The 19,699-nt window shown below is 35.2% G+C and overlaps 1 protein-coding gene across 3 annotated transcripts in view; it reads right to left on the reverse strand.

The window, feature by feature from the left end:
• The window catches only part of PKN2 (protein kinase N2), a 142,042-nt gene that overhangs the window by 16,833 nt on the left and 105,510 nt on the right, over positions 1 to 19,699 (reverse strand). For all 3 annotated transcript variants that reach the window (XM_020890194.2, XM_070467807.1, XM_020890195.2), the window contains 7 exons: positions 11,129 to 11,272; positions 10,732 to 10,807; positions 9,968 to 10,142; positions 9,622 to 9,742; positions 7,415 to 7,545; positions 7,258 to 7,333; positions 7,073 to 7,164 (listed from right to left, as the gene is read on the reverse strand). In XM_020890194.2, the coding sequence (XP_020745853.1) occupies positions 7,073 to 7,164; positions 7,258 to 7,333; positions 7,415 to 7,545; positions 9,622 to 9,742; positions 9,968 to 10,142; positions 10,732 to 10,807; positions 11,129 to 11,272 (815 nt within the window). The remainder of the gene's footprint in view (positions 1 to 7,072; positions 7,165 to 7,257; positions 7,334 to 7,414; positions 7,546 to 9,621; positions 9,743 to 9,967; positions 10,143 to 10,731; positions 10,808 to 11,128; positions 11,273 to 19,699) is intronic.

The following is a 19,699-nucleotide window of genomic DNA, read 5'->3' on the forward strand; positions in this document are numbered from 1 at the left end:
ATAAATATACAAATTTAATTTTATGTTTATGTTTCTAACATAAAATAGGCATTTTCTGGTTTGTTTTTGAGACCAGAATAAAAAAACTGCTATTAAAGTTTGTTGAAAAGCATTAATAATTTTAAAATTTTATTTTAAAAAATTTAAAATTTTATTTAAAAGAATAATTATAAAATTAATGTTTAGATTTTGTGTTTATGTGTGTATGTGGTTGTTGATTTCAAAATACCAAACCAAAATTCTAATGTTAGAAGGAGGTAGACTCATTCTCCTTTCTTTGGGATCTCTTAAGAATTAATTTTAAAAAGGTTAATTTAAAGATTAAAGCATTTGTCTGGATATCCAGACTATATTGCTATGACTCAAGAAAATTAAAGAGAATTTTAAAACATTTAAAAGTATAACTGCTGTGTAGAAGGAACATGGAATTTTCACTGCTGTTAATATAGTTGAATTCTGAATGATGAACTGAAACACCTCTTCAGTTTTAAACACAGTAAATATAGCTACTATGAAATAGTGTTTACAGTACATCTAATATGGTCACATTTTAGATGAGCTCTTACCCTCTATTTCATACAATTTGTTTATAATTTTATATATACTCAGAAACCCCATTATAATTGCTTCTAGTGTTTGGCTTATGTCTACATACATTTGCAAGGTTTCTAAATGCTACTACAAATTAAGTCACTATTAGAAATAAATTCACAGATGATTAAAAAGAAAAGTTAATAGCTCTGACTTAATCACCATTTAAATTTATTGGAAAATCATGTACAATTGGGCAAGATCTGCAAATTAGATTCTAAAACAAGTGATTTACTAGGTCTATCTAAATTGTGGCTAATGAGGATAAAATATACACATGAAATAACAAACTGACAAGATGTTTTGGGCTCAAGAAGACAACAAACACGGCCTCTTCACTGTGTATCATTCATGCACGAATTACTAATCCACTATGGGTGAATTACTGATTCTCAGCTGGATGGACTATAAGGTTAGACTTGTGTTGAACATATAAATGGTCTAAAGGACTGATAAGAGTACTCCTTAAAATGGTTTTAATCCCATTCACAGAATTCTTTGATGAGGACTGACAATATTGATGAGGATTGGATATATATCTTAGGTAAAGGAGGAAAGCTCTTTTACAGACCCAAATAAGAATAATAATTCTAAACATGTTGAAGTGGCTCAGTCGTGTACGACTCTTTGCGATCCCAAGGACTGTAGTCCACCAGGCTCCTCCATCCATGGGATTTTCCAAGCAAGAGTACTGGAGTGGGTTGCCATTTCCTTCTCCAGGGGATTGTCCCGACCCAGGTATCGAACCCAGGTCTCCCACATAGTAGGCAGACACTTTACCATCTGAACCACTAGGGAAGTCCTACATCACACCAAAAAGTTGCTCCATAAGAGTTTAACTTTTCCCAATTTAATCTAAATCGTATTTCTCCTTAAAAGTCCATGAAAAACTTCAAACATTATTCATTTTGTCCAAAACATTTTTCCCTAAATTGTCATTTCTCCTCTCCATGTTCCCAAATACCTTCCATCTGCCAAAGACCAGCACAAATCAGATCTTCTTTACAAGGCCTCACCTAAATCCACCAGTGCACTGTCACTTTCATGTTTCCCCTTTTATGAGCTGTGACTGTCTATGTTGTTTATCTTTAACTCAAACATATCTAATTTCTTTTGTTTGCATAACTAATGTATTTATGGTTTATCTCCCTAAGTGACTAGCTCAATTCTAACATTTTTTGGCATACTTCCTTTAGTACATTATTAGATATGTTAGAAACTTAAAAACTGTATAAATAGTTATTTTGGTCAGTGGAAAATCACATCACTAATAAGGCTAATCTTAGGATTAAAGCATATATATGTATATATGATATATATAAAAAATCTGGCTAGCTTTGTTTTTATTCTGAAATTGCAAAAATGTACTTCCAAGTCTATTCTGTTGCTTGGAAATTTGAACTGGTACAGTAACTAAGCTGAATGAGGAGGCATAACTGTAACATACATTTAACATTCTTACTTAGGAGTAGGGGAAGATGGCACTCAGAAAGCTCTACTAATGGTGGAAAACATGACCTTCGTACATGAATTGCATTACTTCAAAGTTAGTGCACAATTTGTGAAAGGCAGTAAAAAATGTTCAAACTTCCAGTTATAAGATAAGTAAGTACTAGAGATATAATGTACAATATGATAAATAAAATTAACATTGCTATATGTTATATATGAAAGTTGTTAAGAGAATAATTCATGAGCTCTCATAACAAGGAAAAATATGTATTTTTCTATTTTTTGAATTTTGTATCTATATGATGCTCACTTAACACTGTGATAATCATTTCATGATGTACATAAATCAAATAATGATGCTGTACACCTTAAACTTATACAGTACTGCAGCTCAATTCTGTCTCAATAAAAGTAGCAGAAAACAAAAAGAAACCAAATAACAAAAAATAAGCTGGTTTGGAATTTTCTATGATGTAAGTAAAATAATAAGATTCATACTAGAAAAATAAAATTTAGAAAATAAAACTGACATTAAGAACCATCAAGTTTTCCAGAAATATCTATTTAAAAAACTGTACTTATATGCAATAACACTGAATTCTATGGATCTATTCAAAGAATGAACTGAGATGTGGATATAATGGATTTTCCTCAGTTATTTACTATTCAGACTTTCAAGTTACATTATTTTTAAAAGCATGCTGGTCTATTTTCTTATTTTCTAAATTAACTTTTTTCTTGCCCTCCTATAATTGTTTCTTTTTGATGCTTTCCTCAAATTTCTCTAAGAGCAAGTTTTATTTCTCACTCTGAATTTTACATTTCCCTGTTTCTACCTCAGATTATTTTACTTCCATGTTACCAAATAAGTGGATTTATAACTGAAGTAAAATGAAGATCACTCATCAACCTTTCACTAAGGCTAGATTAATTCTGAATAAGGTCCGGGAGTAGGTGATGGACAGGAAAGCCTTGGGTACTGCAGTCCACGGGGTCGCAAAGAGACGGACATGCCTGAGGGGCTGAACTGAGATTAATTTTGTTGTTGTTCAATTGCTCAGTCATGTCTATTTGTGACCCCATGGAACAGCAGCACACCAGGCTTCCCTGTCCTTCACCATCTCCCAGAGCTTGCTCAAACTCATGTCCATTGAGTCAGTGATGCCATCCAACCATCTCATCCTCTGTCGTCCCCTTCTCCTACCTTCAATCTTTCCCAGCATCACACCCTTTCCTAACGAGTCGGCTCTTCACTTCAGGTGAAGAAAGTATTGGAGCTTCAGCATCAGTCCTTCCAAGGAATATTCAGGATTGATTTCCTTTAGGATTGACCGGTTCACTCTCCTTGCAGTCCAAGGGACTCTTGCAGACCAAAAGTCTTCTCCAACACAACCATTAAGCATCAATTCTCTGGCACTCAGCCTTCTTTAGGATCCAACTCTCACATCTGTAGATGACTATCGGGAAAGTCATAGCTTTGAGTACGCAGACCTTTGTTGGCAAAGTGATAGCTCTGCTTTTTAATATACTGCCTAGGTTTGTCACAGCTTTTCTTCCAAGGGGCAAGTATCTTTTAATTTCACGGCTGCAGTTGTCATCTGCAGTGATAGGAGCCCAAGAAAATAAAGTCTCTCACTGCTTCCCTTGTTTCCCCATCTATTTGCCATGAAATGACAAATGCCATTTGGGACCAGATGCCATGATCTTCGTTTTTTGAATGTTGAGTTTTAAGCCAGTTTTTTCACTCTCCTCTTTCACATTTATCAAGAGGCTCTCTAGTTCCTCTTATCTGAGGTTATTGATATTTCTCCCAGCAATCTTGACTCCAGCTTGTGCTTCATCCAGCCCAGCATTTCACATGATGTATTCTACATATAAGTTAAATAAGCAGGGTGACAATATACAGCCTCAATGTACTCCTTTTCCAATGTGGAACCAGTCTGTTGTTCCATGTCCAGTTCTAACTGTTGCTTCTTGATCTGCATACAGGTTTCTCAGAGGCAGGTAAGGTGGTCTGGTATTTCCATCTCTTGAAGAATTTTCCAGTTTGTTGTGATCAACACAGTCAAAGGCTTTAGCGTAGTCAATGAAGCAGAAGTACATTTTTTTCTGGAATTCCCCTGCTTTTTTCTATAATCCAATGAAAAGTAAAGTGAAAGTTGCTCAGTCATGTCTGACTCTGCGACCCCATGGACCATGGAATTCTCCAGGCCAGAAACCTGTAGTGTGTAGCCTTTCCCTTCTCGAGGGGATCTTCCCAACCCAGAGATCAAACCCAGGTCTCCCACACTGCGGGCAGATTCTTTACCAGCTAAGCCACAAGGGAAGCCAAAGAATACTGGAGAGGGTAGCCTATCCCTTCTCCAGCAGCTCTTCCTGACCCAGGAATCAAACCAGGGTCTCCTGCATTGCAGGTGGATTCTTTACCAACTGAGCTATGAGGGAAGCCCTAGCTTATTATGATCCAAAGGATGTTGGTAATTTGATCTCTGTTCCTTTGCCATTTGTAAATCCAGCTTGATGATCCGCGACTTCTCGGTTTCAATACTGTTGAAGCCTAGCTTGGAGAATTTTGAGCATTACTTTGTTAGCGTGTGACATGAGCAGAATTGTGTAGTAATATGAACATTCTTTGGCATTGTCTTTCTTTGGGACTGGAATGAAAACTGACCTATTCTAGTCCTGTGGCCACTGTTGAACGAGTTTTCCAAATTTGATGGCATATTGAGTACAGCACTTTAACAGCATCATCTTTTAGGATTTGAAATAGCTCAACTGGAATTCCATCACCTCCACTGGTTTTGTTCATAGTGATGCTTCCTAAGGTACACTTGACTTCGCACTCCAGGATGTCTGGCTCTAGGTGAGTGAACCTACTATTGTGGTTATCTGGGTCATTATGATCTTTTTTGTATAGCTCTTCTGTGTATTCTTGTCACCTCTTAAAGTAGGGGTAATGTCCTCAGTTCAGTTCAGTCGCTCAGTCATGTCTGACTCTTTGCGACCCCATGAACCACAGCACACCAGGCCGCCCTGTCCATCACCAACTCCCGGAGCCCACCCAAACCCATGTCCACTGAATCTGGCTAAGTTTCATCCTCTGATCCAGACATTCTTCTTTAATAGTAATATTAACATTATTCTATCTATATTTAATTGGAAAGTTTTTTTTCCTACAGAGATGTGGCTCAAAGCAGTAACAATGTAGCAGAAAGTTATATAAACCACTGACTAATTACCACTTTCATATTACTAACTATTATTATAGGCTATAAATGAATTTACCATATATGGATCTGGAATAAAGCAAATATTCTTCCAGAAAAGAAAAACATCTGACTGTACTATTATTGTAATTAAAAACAGACTGACAGTGTAATTAAAGGTTTGCTTTAACTACTGATGTAAATGTTAGTATACACTATGGTGTTCAGAATATTTTATAAATATTATGCAAAATCCTGAGTAGTTTTAGATCAAGGAAGAGTTTATTTTGATATAATTGAGGAGTATGAGAAACAGATAAAATATAAAGAGGCAAATCCAAAAGGAAAAGATTTACATAAAGGAAATGCTCATCTTTTAAGACTGATTCTAAGAACATTCCATACAATGGAAATATATTAAAAATAGCAATGTTCAGGATGATAGATGCTTCAGGAGAACAGCATTGAAACATGTATATTATCTAGGGTGAAACGGATAACCAGCTCAGATTGGGTACATGAGACAAGTGCTCGGGCCTGGTGCACTGGGAAGACCCAGAGGGATCGGGTGGAGAGGGAGGTGGGAGGGGGGACTGGGATGGGGAATACATGTAAATCCATGGCTAATTCATATCAATGTATAACAAAAACTACTGTAATGTAAAGTAATTAGCCTCCAACTAATAAAAATTAAAAAAAAAAAAGAAAAAAAAAATAGCAATTTGATATATTATATGGCAATAATCCAATTCAGTAAGGCAAGTATTACCAAAAAATGTATTTTAAAAATATGTGGGTTAACTGAGGCTCAAAGATGTTCAGTGAATTGCCCTGGGACCAAATCATTAATTAAGAAGGAACAATCAGGCCTAGAGAATCTTTTCACTCATAATCCCAGGCTGTTTTATTTGGGCTGTCTTCTAGTAATATCAACTGATGCTTCCTGGTTATTCTAAATATCAAATAAACGTCTCTTTCTGTAATAAAATGCCGTTTTACTATACAACAATTTCCATGTTGACCCACTTCATTAATTTGAGGTAGTCTTTTTAAAGTATATTCTCTAACCTAATTACAATATTATCCCCAAAGTCCTCACATTTTAATAATCATATATGAAGAAATGAATCCAAACCAATTTACACACAGAAAGGAAAGATGCTGTGGTCAAAAGCTACCATTTTAAGAGAAATAGAGCAAAAAATAGATATAGGTATATTTTAAAAAGCAGAATGAATTAACCACTTAACTGAAGATTACTCGTAAATGACATCTTATCACTTCTGTAGTATGAAATGCAAAATAGCCTCACCCAACCACAGATCTGTAATAGTTCCTAATTCATACAAATACTTCAACATTTCCAAGTATAAAAACTTATTAGAATTAGTTTAAACATTTCATCAACTTTTTTTGGTATTCACCAGGCAGTAAAATGTCATAAGAATGGGAAGAGGGAATTAGCTAGAAATAAAAACAATATTTAATCAATACCCATCTCATGCATTAATTTAGTTTCTTATTACAGTTGACACCTGAACAACATGGGGGTTAATCGTGCATAATTTATAGTCAGCCCTTTGCATCTGCAGTTCTTCCACATCTATGAATTCACCAACCACAGACTATGTAATATTATAGCATTTACTAAATGAAAAATATCCATATTTAAGTGAACCCATGTAGTTGACGATCATGTTATTCAATGATCAACTGTATTATGAAAAGAGAAAACTTTATCATTTCAATATATACTGCATATATCGATTTTCTTAAGTTATAACTTTAGAAAAGTGTAACAATTTCATTTTTAAAAAACTAACCTGTCTACTTCATCTCGTGCCACAATGTCTCCTTTCTTTAAGGCTTTTATAGCAAACATTTCATTTGTGTGTTTATATTCAGCCAAAAGCACCTGAAATTAGATTAAAATAATTATTTCTCATTTGAATGATTACTTGTAAGCATTCTAAGAATGCCTACAAAGAAAGAAAATTTAAAAGATTACCTTTCCAAAATGTCCTCTACCCAAGACAGCACAACACCTGAAGTCTTGTAGATTGAATTGAAACATTTGTTGAGATCTGAAAACAGTAATGCCAATTAAAAATAAGGCAAAAGTATGGGACCGAACATGTAAGTAAAGCTGTGGATATATTCTTTACCTTCTGTCCTCAAGTTCATGGATACCACTATACTCTAGGCCTGACTGAGGGATATCAGGCTCATATTCAGATTGAGATTTTGGAAGTATTCTATTTCTGTCATTCTCAGTATCAAAAACAGTTTCTGAATCCTGTAAAATAGTAAACACTCATTAAATCATAGAAACATTCAGAAAACAACTTATTAGGTAAGAATAAAGAAAAAATGTTAAGTCAAAATAAATATGAATGAGAAAGTAAAATTCAGATATTATTATTAGACATTCACTTTTATGGTCATTAATTATATATTACTCATCTTAAAAATGTAAAAAATGAATAATAAAAACACTAATTTGAAAAGATACAGGAGCTCCAATGTTCACAGCAGCACTATTTACAATAGCTAGTTTCATGGAAGCAACCAAGTGTCCACCAACAAACCATTGGTTTAAGAAGATGCGGTATATACATATGGCCAATAGGCACATGAAAGGGTATCCTCTTACACTGTTCATAGGAATATAAATTGGTGCAGCCACTAAAGAAAATAGTATAGAGGTTCCTCAAAAAACTAAAAATACAGTTGCCCTATAATCCAGCAATCCCACTCATGGGCATATACTGGGACAAATCTCTAATTCAAAGAGATACATGCACCCCTATGCTCTTGCAGCACTATTTACAATAGCCAAGGCATGGAAATAACCTAAATGTCCACTGACAGATGAATGGATAAAGAACATCTGGTGTGTGCGTGTGTGTGTATATATAAACATATATATATGTATATATATAAACATATATACAGACACACAATGGAATTACTCAGCCATTAAAAAAGAATGAAATAATGCCATCTGCACTAACATGGATGGTTCGAGAGATTATCATGCTAAAATGAATTAAATCAGAAAGAAAGACAAATACCACATGATATCATTTATATGTGGAATCTAAAATATAACACAAATGAACATATCTACAAAACAAAGCACTCAGAAATATACAGAAAGATCTGTGGTTGTCATAGGGTGATGGGGTTTGGGGGAGGAAAGGATTGGCAATGTGGGATTAGCAGACTCAAACTACTATATACAGGATGGATAAACAGCAAGGTCCTACTATATAGTGTAAGAAATTATATTCAATATCTTGTGATAAACTGTAATGGAAAAAATATATGTATAACTGAGTCACTCTGCTCTACAGAAGAAATTAAGCACAACATTGTAAATCAACTATACTTCAATAAAATTGTTTTAAAATGTGGTATATAGATATACAATGGAAAATTAATCTCTGCCCACAAAAAGAATGAAATAATGCCCCCTACAGCAATATGGATGGACCTAGAGAATATTACCATTAGTGAAGTAAGTCAGACAGAGGAAGAAATGGTATGTATCACATATGTGGAATCTAAAAAATAATGTAAATGAATGTATTTACAAAACAGAAACAGACTTATAGATTTAGAAAACAAAACTGTGGTTACCAGGGGGAGAAGGAATAGGAGAGGGACAAACTAAGGGTATAGGATTATTAGATACAAACTTCTATAAATAAAATAGATAATAGGATATATTGTATGGCACAGGAAATTATAACCATTATCTTGTAAAAAGCTATAATGAAATAGAATCTGAAAAAAAATACTGAATCACTATGCTGTATACCTGAAACAGTGTTGTAAATCAATCATATTTCAATTAAAAAATGAATACATTACTTCATTTTATATGCATTTTCAGGTTATCACGTTAACATAGTTAGAAGATGCACAGTGTCAGGAAATACTTCATTTAATATCAGCCATACTCCCCAGCTCCTAGAATAAGCAACCTATTCCATCTCTATTGGCCATGCGCATCCAGAGGTTTTTATGTTTCACTCACAAGAAACAACTTAAAAGTGCATCTCATTCACTATGATGCTATACTGTTAATTGCTCAGTTGGGTCTGACTTTTTGTAACCCCATGTAGTCCGCCAGGCTCCTCTTTCCGTGAGGATTCTCCAGGGAAGAATACTGCAATGTGTTGCTATGTCCTCCAGGGGATCTTCCTTACCCAGGGATCCAATCCCAGTCTCCCACATTGCAGGCAGACTCTTTTCCATCTGAGCCACAAGGGAAGCCCAATGATGCTACAGCTGGTAAATTACCATGATGCTATAAGTGGTCATTTATTTGGTGAAAAGGAATTATACAAGGTTTAAAATGCCTTACCTGTCCTGGTGTATCCAAATCTCTTACAGATTCATCTATTTCTCCAAGGGAAGAATCACGTGGTGGGGCTGGAGGAGGCTCAGGTTCAAGATCAAAGTCCAACTTGGTTACTGTGGAATCACTTATAAAAGATAAAGCAATTCACCAAAAGCAGTAATCAAAAATATATATTTTAAATAGCTTTAAAATTAAAGCAAATAATTTTATTGTTTTTAAAAGTAAGTAGAGCACTAACTTCAAAATACTATTTGGAAAAAATGAGACTTCTAATAGATTTACTGTAATCAATATGTATGAGTGTCACAATAATTATTTTATAAAAGCTTAAAAATGTTAAAACACATACCTAGCTGGAGGTGCTAATTCAGGGATGCGTACATCAACCACTGGCACTGTAGCAGGAACAGGGGCTTGAGGGCTAAAGGTGCCAGAATGATTTACTGTAGGAATAGCTCTTCTCACAAGTCTTCCCCAAGTGGCGATATTAATATTCATTTGAGGAGCTCTGAGAAAGGTTTTGCCTGTGGATATTGTAAATAAAGAAAACCGAACAAGTAATTTTTGAATATATTACCAAAAGCCATAACTGAAAAATTCATATTCATTGGTTTATAATTTATGAAGAACAAACAGTATCTGTCATTTAAAAAAACAGTTCTTAACTATTTGTTATTAAAGGCTAGTGCAAAAAAGCAAAATCAGTTTAAAAAATAAATAAGTAGGAATCGCTCATTTAAGTCTAGTAACGATAAGCAGTTAAGGTTGAAAAAAAAAGGAATTCTTATCTTTTAGAGATACTAACTGTAATATTTATGGATGAATCAATATGATGTCTGGGTTCACTTCAAATAAGCTGAGGAAGTTTTGAGTAATGGAACATGGATGAAACAAAATTGGACATGAGTTGACTGTTGTTGAAGCTGAGTGATGTTACATTGCACTAGTCTCTATGCATATGTGTATGCTTAAAATTTTCCCTAATAAAATTAAGTAAATAATTGAACAAATAAGCAAAAAGCAAAGATGGGTATCACTTTTTAAATAGTATGTACATTTTAAAATATTTAAGATAACACCAAAACACTTTGTACCTGATTTCTTAGTAATTACCTTGCTGTTTGGAAAAAATTTTCTTTTGTCTTTGGAGTTTTGGTCTTCTTTCAATAACTGGATTAAAAAAGGTAACCTGCAGTGAAGAAAACTTAAGTTGACATGAATACAGCATTAGATTCTTGGTTCATGAAATTCAGTAAACGTCTAAGTTTTAAAAACTTAAGAGAATCTGAGATATAATTATTTCCATTCCCTCATTTTCTAGATGAGATAATAGACCTACAAAAGAAAAATGATTTGTCATAGGGTAATATACTATTTAGTGGCAGAGTTGAGCCAAGAATTCAAGTTATCTGTCATTCAGCCTAAATACTCTTCCCACTTCTACATCATGTTGCTTACATATATAATTTCAATTGCAGTTATGCATATTTAAAATAAATACATTTATTACCTCTGCAAATAAAGTACCCTGTGGTTCCAAATAGAGACACATGCCATGCCGTTGGTTGTCTAAAAAATCTTCTAACCTCAGAAATTTTACAGCACACAGAGATCGCCAATCACGCCAATAAACTGAAATTTCCAGTTCACGTGACTAGAATAATTAAATAAAAAATAAAGAAAACAGGGAAGACATCATTGGACACACATGTGAATAAAATATTACAAAAAATACAAAATACAAATACAATAAACAAAGATAACATACACAATGGTCACACTATTTTAAAGAGTGCTTTTATAATGTTTCTCTATTATGTATTACTTTAACAAACATATATTTTACTAAAAGGAAGAAATTTATATTCTGATACTCCTCACTTAAGGCATTCCTTTTAGATAAAAGAATACATAACTGGGAACTAACAATACAGATGAATGACCACAGAAACTCTTCCCCATCTCACAGCTTCAATATCTTTTGGATTTTCCTCTTCCAACTGGCGTCATTTGTTGTGCTATTGTACTGACCTCAGTGTTCACCTCAAAGAACCCATTTCAAACCTTTTTCTTTCTTTCTTATTTATTTGGCTATGTGACATGTAGGATCTTCCCCGGCCAGGGACTGGACCTGTGGCCCCTGCGTTGGGAGTGTGGAGTTTTAACCACTGGACTACCAGGGGAGTCCAAACCTTACTTATCTCGATGCCAAATCAGAAAAACGTCTGTAAACAGCATTTATTCTCTACTTTCAGTGTTCCACACACTGTGCCAAACACTGTTAAGAATGTTAGGTCATTTAATGTTCTAAAGAATAATACTGAGTAACAGGACCAGTGATTATAGGCGTCTGCGTAGGTCAGCAGCAAACAGAAAACTAAGTTTCTTACAGAATGATGCTCATTTATTACAATATTAGACAAAGCACAACAAAAAAGCCGCACAAAACCAGGGACAAGTATATTATACCATATCTACATGAGGGAAAACTCTACAGTCACTAAAAATAATGCTTATGTGGAAAAAGATATTTAAGGTTTTCACAATCAATCATTAAATATACTTGTAGAACACAGTTTATAATTTGGAGGTGAAGCCATAAAAAGACCTCTACAAACACATAATCTACATAGATTTAAATTATAAAGCATGACTTCTCCATTCTGTTTTTCAGAATTTTGTGGATCATCCATAGAAAGAGACAAATGTTTTTTCCTTCAGGCTCAACAAATACATTATTTCTTTCATATAAAAACTTTCAATTTGTGAACTTATGCATCTTGTTATCTAGACTCCTAGTATGCATAATAAAAATTATTTGACTTTGAATAATAAAACTAGGTGATGGAAATGAACACAGAAAATACCTACAAAAAAAAAAACACATGAAAAAAATTAGTCAAGGCACAAAGCGCTCGAAGGCCTCACAGACGATCAGGAAGAATGACGAGGAAAAGACACCTTGGCAGTGAACACACAAGCTGAGGACCTCCTACCTCACTGCTGCTTTCTGATATTACTAATGGAGAGAATATTTGTCATCAAAGGGGAAGTATAATTATTTCAAGATCAACAATGGCATTTAGAAGTGCTGAGTATTAATGCTATAATATTCTATTCAAGTTAGAATCTTAAGTATTTTGAAAATAGTTATCTTTGGAACTATAAACTGCATAACTGAACCAGAGGTTGGTAATTTAGACTACATTATTTTAGACTAGAAATGGAGAAGTCTATTTTCTGTATTCTCCAACAATATCAGGGAGGAAAGCTTGTTTTGAATCAAGCAAATCAAAGTAGTACTGATGATGGGGATGGAATTAGTAATACTTAAAAGTTGTTATACTTTTCACACTGTGACTAACACTTTCACTTTCATAATAATATAAACCCTAAGTTACTGATTTAATCTAATTATTTGGAAGAATGAGGACAGGAGTGTGGATAGTTTAATAGTATGTATTGGTAATTTCTGATAATGCAAACCAATAAACAGGAATTCCTTGAGAAGTTCTCTACTAATCTTGTCCTCATTCCTACATCTCAGCCTCTCACTCCCACCAGTATCTACAATCTTTCCACAGCCTCAGCTCTTTGCATCCCTCTCTCTGACACCATCACCTCCAAACATTCTAGTAGCTCAGTCTTTCTAGCCCCTCCACATCCACTGACTGTTACTTCTAATCCACTAATCCTACTACATTTCTACTGGCTCCCATTCCATCAATGATCTCTTCTTCCTTTTCCATTGATCAGTGAACATTCTTTAGTAGTCTGCTCTTAACAGAACTGGTTTCTGTTAAAATTTTTTCAAGCTTCAATTCATCCTGTTTCTAATATTGATAAAGATGGTTCCCCATTACACGAGCAAAGTTAATCAAAAGGAAATGTGAATGGGAAAATGTTATATATAAGGATTCTTGCTTTTTATTTCAATCTCTCATGAGAGGATTAAACTTTTTACTAGAGGAAGGCTGAGGGAATTCAGAAAAAAAGTGAAATTAGATAGCCATTGTGTTTCTAATAAACATTAGTAAAGACCAAATTTTGTAAGAAAATATAAAAAGAGTAACCTGATAAGAACAGAAAGAACTCAGAACTGATAGTACACTTCAGATCCTAGTTTATACTTTGGGCTAGTTATTTAACCTCTAGGGCACAAAATATCCTTACTAATCTGTAAAATGAGGAGGCTGGATTACATCAGTAATTTTCAAAACTTTTTTTTTAAACTGCCAATTTCAAATGACATCTTACCCTGAATCTCAAAACAAAATCAAAACAAAACACACAGAAAAATAGTTTGTGTTGCATCTGAAATGATTCTGCAAGAGCCCTGAGCTCCCAGGAACATAATTTTAACTTTTCTAGATCATTCTAAATCTAGATAATTTCTAGAGTATCTCAAATCTCTAAAAAGACCTATCTGGGAGTTCCCTGTGGCCTAGAAGTTTAAATTCTGGGCTTTCACTGCCATGGCCTGAATTCAGTTCCTTGTTGGGAAACTGAGATTTCACAAGTTACATGGCATGACCAAAAATACAACATAAATTAAAAAACAAATGAAAAGACCTATGAATTTTTGTATTTTGGAAAAGAAAGAAACAGTATAGACAACTTAGTTCTAGGATGTCATAGCAAAGAAGCTCAACATGAGGCAAAATGCTAAGCATGAACATGTCAGTTTAAAATAATATCTTCTATAAATGTTTCTATAAACATTTTCTATAAATAAATATTCTAAAAGTATAAGGGATAAAATAAAAACTAAAAAAGTATATGAAAGGTAAAATATACTACATAAACAGAAGGATTTATTATGATTAGCAATGTGGCCTTCCCCAAAGAGGAGCTTATAATCCAGTTAGGGATAGGTAACACGCACATTAGGAACCCAGAAGGTCGAACTGGCCTAAGGGATGAATAGCTTTACTTAGCTATGCAGTGTCTTCAAAGTTTCAAGGGAGAATTACTTCAAAGTGGGAAGAAAGTCTCATGTCATGAAGAAGAAATACAATTTCAGATGAAGATTACAGTGCAAGTAGAACATTACCAAACAACAGTTATCAAACTTTGTAGTTTTCTAAGTGTGTAGCTTGGGTAATAATAAATAATTCACTCTTTACCAGGTTTTCATCATATTCTGCTATTTCTTCATTTTTGCCACTGTTAACTTTCTATTTCATACAAATTACCAAGGGAGAAAGAGCATTCTGAAGGACACTCATGGTCTACTATCAGCTCTGAAATTTATCAACATATAATCACTCTGAAAGGAGATCAAACCAGTCAATCCTAAAGGAAAATCATCCTAAAGGAAAACGGTCCTGAATATTCATTGGAAGAACTAATGCTGAAGCTGAAACTTCAATACTTTGGCTACCTGATGGGAAGAACTGACTCACTGGAAAAGACCCTAATGCTGGGAAAGGCTGAAGGCAGGAGGAGAAGGGAACAACAGAGGATGGGATGGTTGGATGGCATCACCGATTCAATGGACATGAATTTGCGCAAGCTCCAGGAGTTGGTGATGGACGGGGAGGCCTGGTGTGCTGCAGTCCATGGGGTGACAAAGAGTTGGACATGACTGAGAGACTGAACTGAACTGAATCACTCTGGTTCTCAGTTTGCTTATCTATAAAACGATGGCAAGAAATTTTACTACTTTTAAGATCTATTTTAAGTATAAAACTCTATTACAATAACCTGGCTACAAGAAAAATCTAAGCAGCCACTTTCCCTTTAACAGTGTATCTCCCTATGTTTCATTTTGATCATATCATTCATTAAAACCCTATAGTTTGAATAGGCTCTGAAATGAAAGAAAATGACAGTCAACCAATTGATTTCCCATTACTTAACATGCTCTTCTGTTATACTCAAATTCATAGCCATACATGAACGCCTAGGGCTAAAAGAGCTAATGTCATTTAACAGTTAATGTGCCAGGCAACACAAGACATTTTATACACACTACCTCAGTATTTCTTCCTAACAGTCCTATAAAGATTATATGATATTCCCATTTTAGAGATGGTGAAACAAATATCCATTAGTAAGTTATATACCTTGTCTACCATCAAATAGCTAATAAGTAAATAGACAATGAACTGTTTGTCTGGCTTCAAAGCCAATGTTATAGCAAACCTATTATATTAAGAATGAAGGGAAACAGGAACATTTTATAATTCTAAATATTTATATACATTTACAACTCAGAAGGAAGATTCAAGTACAATAAGACATGAAAATAATATTTACATACACTAACAACCTCAACTGTATTTTCTTCTCTAGTGGCTTGGCTGAATTATGTTGGTCTAACTAAACAGCTAATTTGGAGCATATAACAATGCTAGCTCTAGAAAATATCAGAACTGGAAAAAGAGAAAATATCAGAATTTTAAAAAACTTGGAAGTGGGATCTTTTTCTGATCAAAGTTCCCTTAAGTCTCTCTTATAACTTACTAATTCAACTTTATCGTGAGAGCCTCGCAAAACTAAAAATAGAGCTACCATACGATCTTGCAATATCATTCCTGAGCATATATCATGAGAAAAACATGGTCCAAAAGAATACATGCATCCCAGTGTTTATTGCAATTCTGTTTACAACTGTCAAGACATGGAAACAACCTAAATATCCATCAACAGAATAATGGACAAGGAAGAGGTGATACATATATATAACGGAATATTACTCAGACATTAAAAAGAATGAAATGATGCCATTTCCATAACATGGATGGACCTAGAGATTATCATACTGAGTGAAGTAAGTCAGGCAGAGAAAGAGAAATAATATTACTTATATGCAGTATCAAAAAAAATACAAATGAACTTACGTACAAAACAGAAACAGACTCACAGACATAGAGAATGAACTTATGGTTACCCAGGTGGATGGGTGGTTGGGCAAAGATAGTTAGGGAGTTTGGGATTGACATCTAAACAGTGCAATATTTTAAATGGGCAACCAACAAGGATCTACTGTATAGCACAGGAAACTCTGCTAAATATGTAATAACAATCAAATTGGGAAAAGGATTTGAAAAAGAATAGATACATGTATATACATGTATAACTTAATCACTTTGTTGTACACTTGAAACAGTTCTGGGTGTTCATGGGTAGCACTGATGTTGAAGCAGAAACTCCAATATTTTGGCCACCTGATGTGAAGAGCTGACTCATTTGAAAAGACCCTGATGCTAGGAAAGATTGAGGGCAGGAGGAGAAGGGGAAGACAGAGGATGAAATGGTTGGATGGCATCATGGACATGGGTTTGGGTGAACTGCAGGAGTTGGTGATGAACAGGGAGGCCTGTTGTGCTGTGGTTCATGGGGTCGCAAAGAGTCGGACACGACTGAGCGACTGAACTGAACTGAACTGAAACTAATAAAACATTGTTAACCAACTACATTCTGATATAAAATGAAAAGCTAAAAAACTTCACTGAGAGAGAACGTACTGTAGCAGCTCAGTTTATTTTTTAACAGTACTATTCTTTGTACTGAAATTAAATCTACCATCACTGATTTTGCTTTATCTTCCACACTCACAAAGCATACAGTCAAGGATGTTCAAGGATGAAAAGAACATGTACTACAACCTACCACTTGCCCCTTTTAAAGCACTTGGCAAACACTGCTACTTGATCAGCATAAACAACAACTCATCCAATAAACCTTAACAGTGAGCTTGAGGAAGTTACTACCAATCCATTTAGTCAATACACTCACATGGAAATCTCACTGCTATCCCTACTTTATTTTTTGTTTTATTTGTTCCTCCTTATAATTTAAAAATAATAATAACAACAACAATAATTTTATTTATTTTCGGCTCTACTGGGTTTTTGTTGTTGCATAGGCTTTTCTCTGTTTAGGTTGGTGCAAAAGTAATTGCAGTTTCACATTGCTGAATTTGCCATTTGATTATTTAAATTATATGCAGAGTACATCATGAGAAATGCTAGGCTGGAAGAAGCACAAGCTGGAATCAAGACTGCCAGGAGAAATATCAATAACCTCAGATATGCAGATGACACCACCCTTATGGCAGAAAGTGAAGAGGAACTAAAAAGCCTCTTGATGAAAATGAAAGAGGAGAATGAAAAAGTTGGCTTAAAGCTCAACATTCAGAAAACTAAGATCATGGCATCTGGTCCCATCACTTCATGGGAAATAGATGGGGAAACAGTGGAAACAGTGTCAGACTTTATTTTGGGGGCTCCAAAATCACTGCAGATGGTGACTGTAGCCATGAAATTAAAAGACACTCCTTGGAAGGAAAGCTATGACCAACCTAGACAGCATATTAAAAAGCAGAGACATTACTTTGCCAACAAAGGTCCGTCTAGTCAAGGCTATGGTTTTTCCAGTGGTCATGTATGGATGTGAGAGTTGGACTATGAAGAAAGCTGAGCACCAAAGAATTGATGTTTTTGAACTGTGGTGTTGGAGAAGACTCTTGAGATTCCCTTGGACTGCAAGGAGATGCAACTAGTCCATCCTAAAGGAGACCAGTCCTGGGTGTTCTTCGGAAGGACTGATGCTGAGGCTGAAACTCCAATACTTTGGCCACCTCATGTGAACAGTTGACTCATTGGAAAAGACCCTGATGCTGGAAGGGACTGGGTGCAGGAGAAGAGGACGATAGAGGATGAGATGGCTGAATGGCATCACCAACTCGATGCACATGAGTTTGGGTGAATTCTGGGAGTTGGTGATGGACAGGGAGGCCTGGCGTGCTGTGATTCATGGGGTCGCGAAGAGTCGGACATGACTGAGCAAATGAACCAAACTGGAATACATTCTTAAATAAATGTGGTGACTCCTGCTCCTTTAATTTCATGACATATAAATTTAATTTCATGATGTATAAATTTCATGCAGTCATGAAATTGAAAGACGCTTGCCCCTTGGAAGAAAAGCAATGACAAACCTAGACAAAGATTAAAAAAACAGAGACATTACTTTGCCTACAAAGGTCCATATAGGCAGAGCTATGGTTTTTCCAGTAGTCATATACAGATGTTAAGAGTTGGACCATAAAGAAAGCTGAGCATCAAAGAACTGATGCCTTCAACCTGTGGTGTGGGGGAAGATTCTTGATAATCCCTCGGACAGCAAGGACACCAAACCAGTCAGTCCTAAAGGAAATCAACCCTGAATATTCATTGGAAGGACTGATGCTGAAGCTAAAGCTCCAATACTTTGGCCACCTGACGTGAAGAGCCAACTCACTGAAAAAGACCTGGATGCCGGAAAGATTGAAGGCAGGAGGAGAAGGGGATGACAAGTGATGAGATGGTTGGATGGCATCACTGACTCAATGGACATGAGCTTGAGCAAACCATAGGAGATGGTGAAGGACAGGGAAGCCTGGTGTGCTGCAGTCCTTGGGGTCGCAAAGAGTTGGACATGACTTAGTGACTGAAGAACAACGTTATACATGACTTTAATGTACATTTCTTACTTTATGTTTTTTGCTGATGACTTAATAATTGAGGTTTATTTTATATTTATTCTAAACTATAGAAATGATGATAGACAAAAAGCAAATTCAAGTGATAATTTTTATTTGAGTGACTTTTTTATTCAAGTTCATAAAGCAGCAAAGATAACTCGGAACATTAACAATGCGTTTGGCCCAGGAATTGCTAATAAACAGACAGTGCAGTGGTGGTTCAAGAAGTTTTGCAAAGGAGAGGAAAGCATAGTGGCTGGCAATTGGAGGTTGACAACGACCAACTGAGATCAGTCATCAAAGCCAATCCCCTCACAACCATGTGCAAAGTTGCTGAAGAACTCAACGTCAAGCATCCTATAGTCATTTGGCATTTGAAGCAAATCAGAAAGGTGAAAAAGCTCGATAAGTGGGTGCCTCATGAGCTGACTGCAAATCAAAAAAATCGTTGTTTTAAGCATGTCTTCTCTCACTGTTCATAAGAACAACAAACCATTTCTCAATTAGATTGTGACATTCGACAAGAAGTGGATTGTATGACAGCCAGCAATGACCAGTTCAGCTGATGGACTGAGAAGAAGCTCCAAAATGCTTTCAAAAGCCAAACTT

This window comes from Odocoileus virginianus, chromosome 5 (assembly GCF_023699985.2).
Source record: "Odocoileus virginianus isolate 20LAN1187 ecotype Illinois chromosome 5, Ovbor_1.2, whole genome shotgun sequence".
NCBI lineage: Eukaryota > Metazoa > Chordata > Mammalia > Artiodactyla > Cervidae > Odocoileus > Odocoileus virginianus.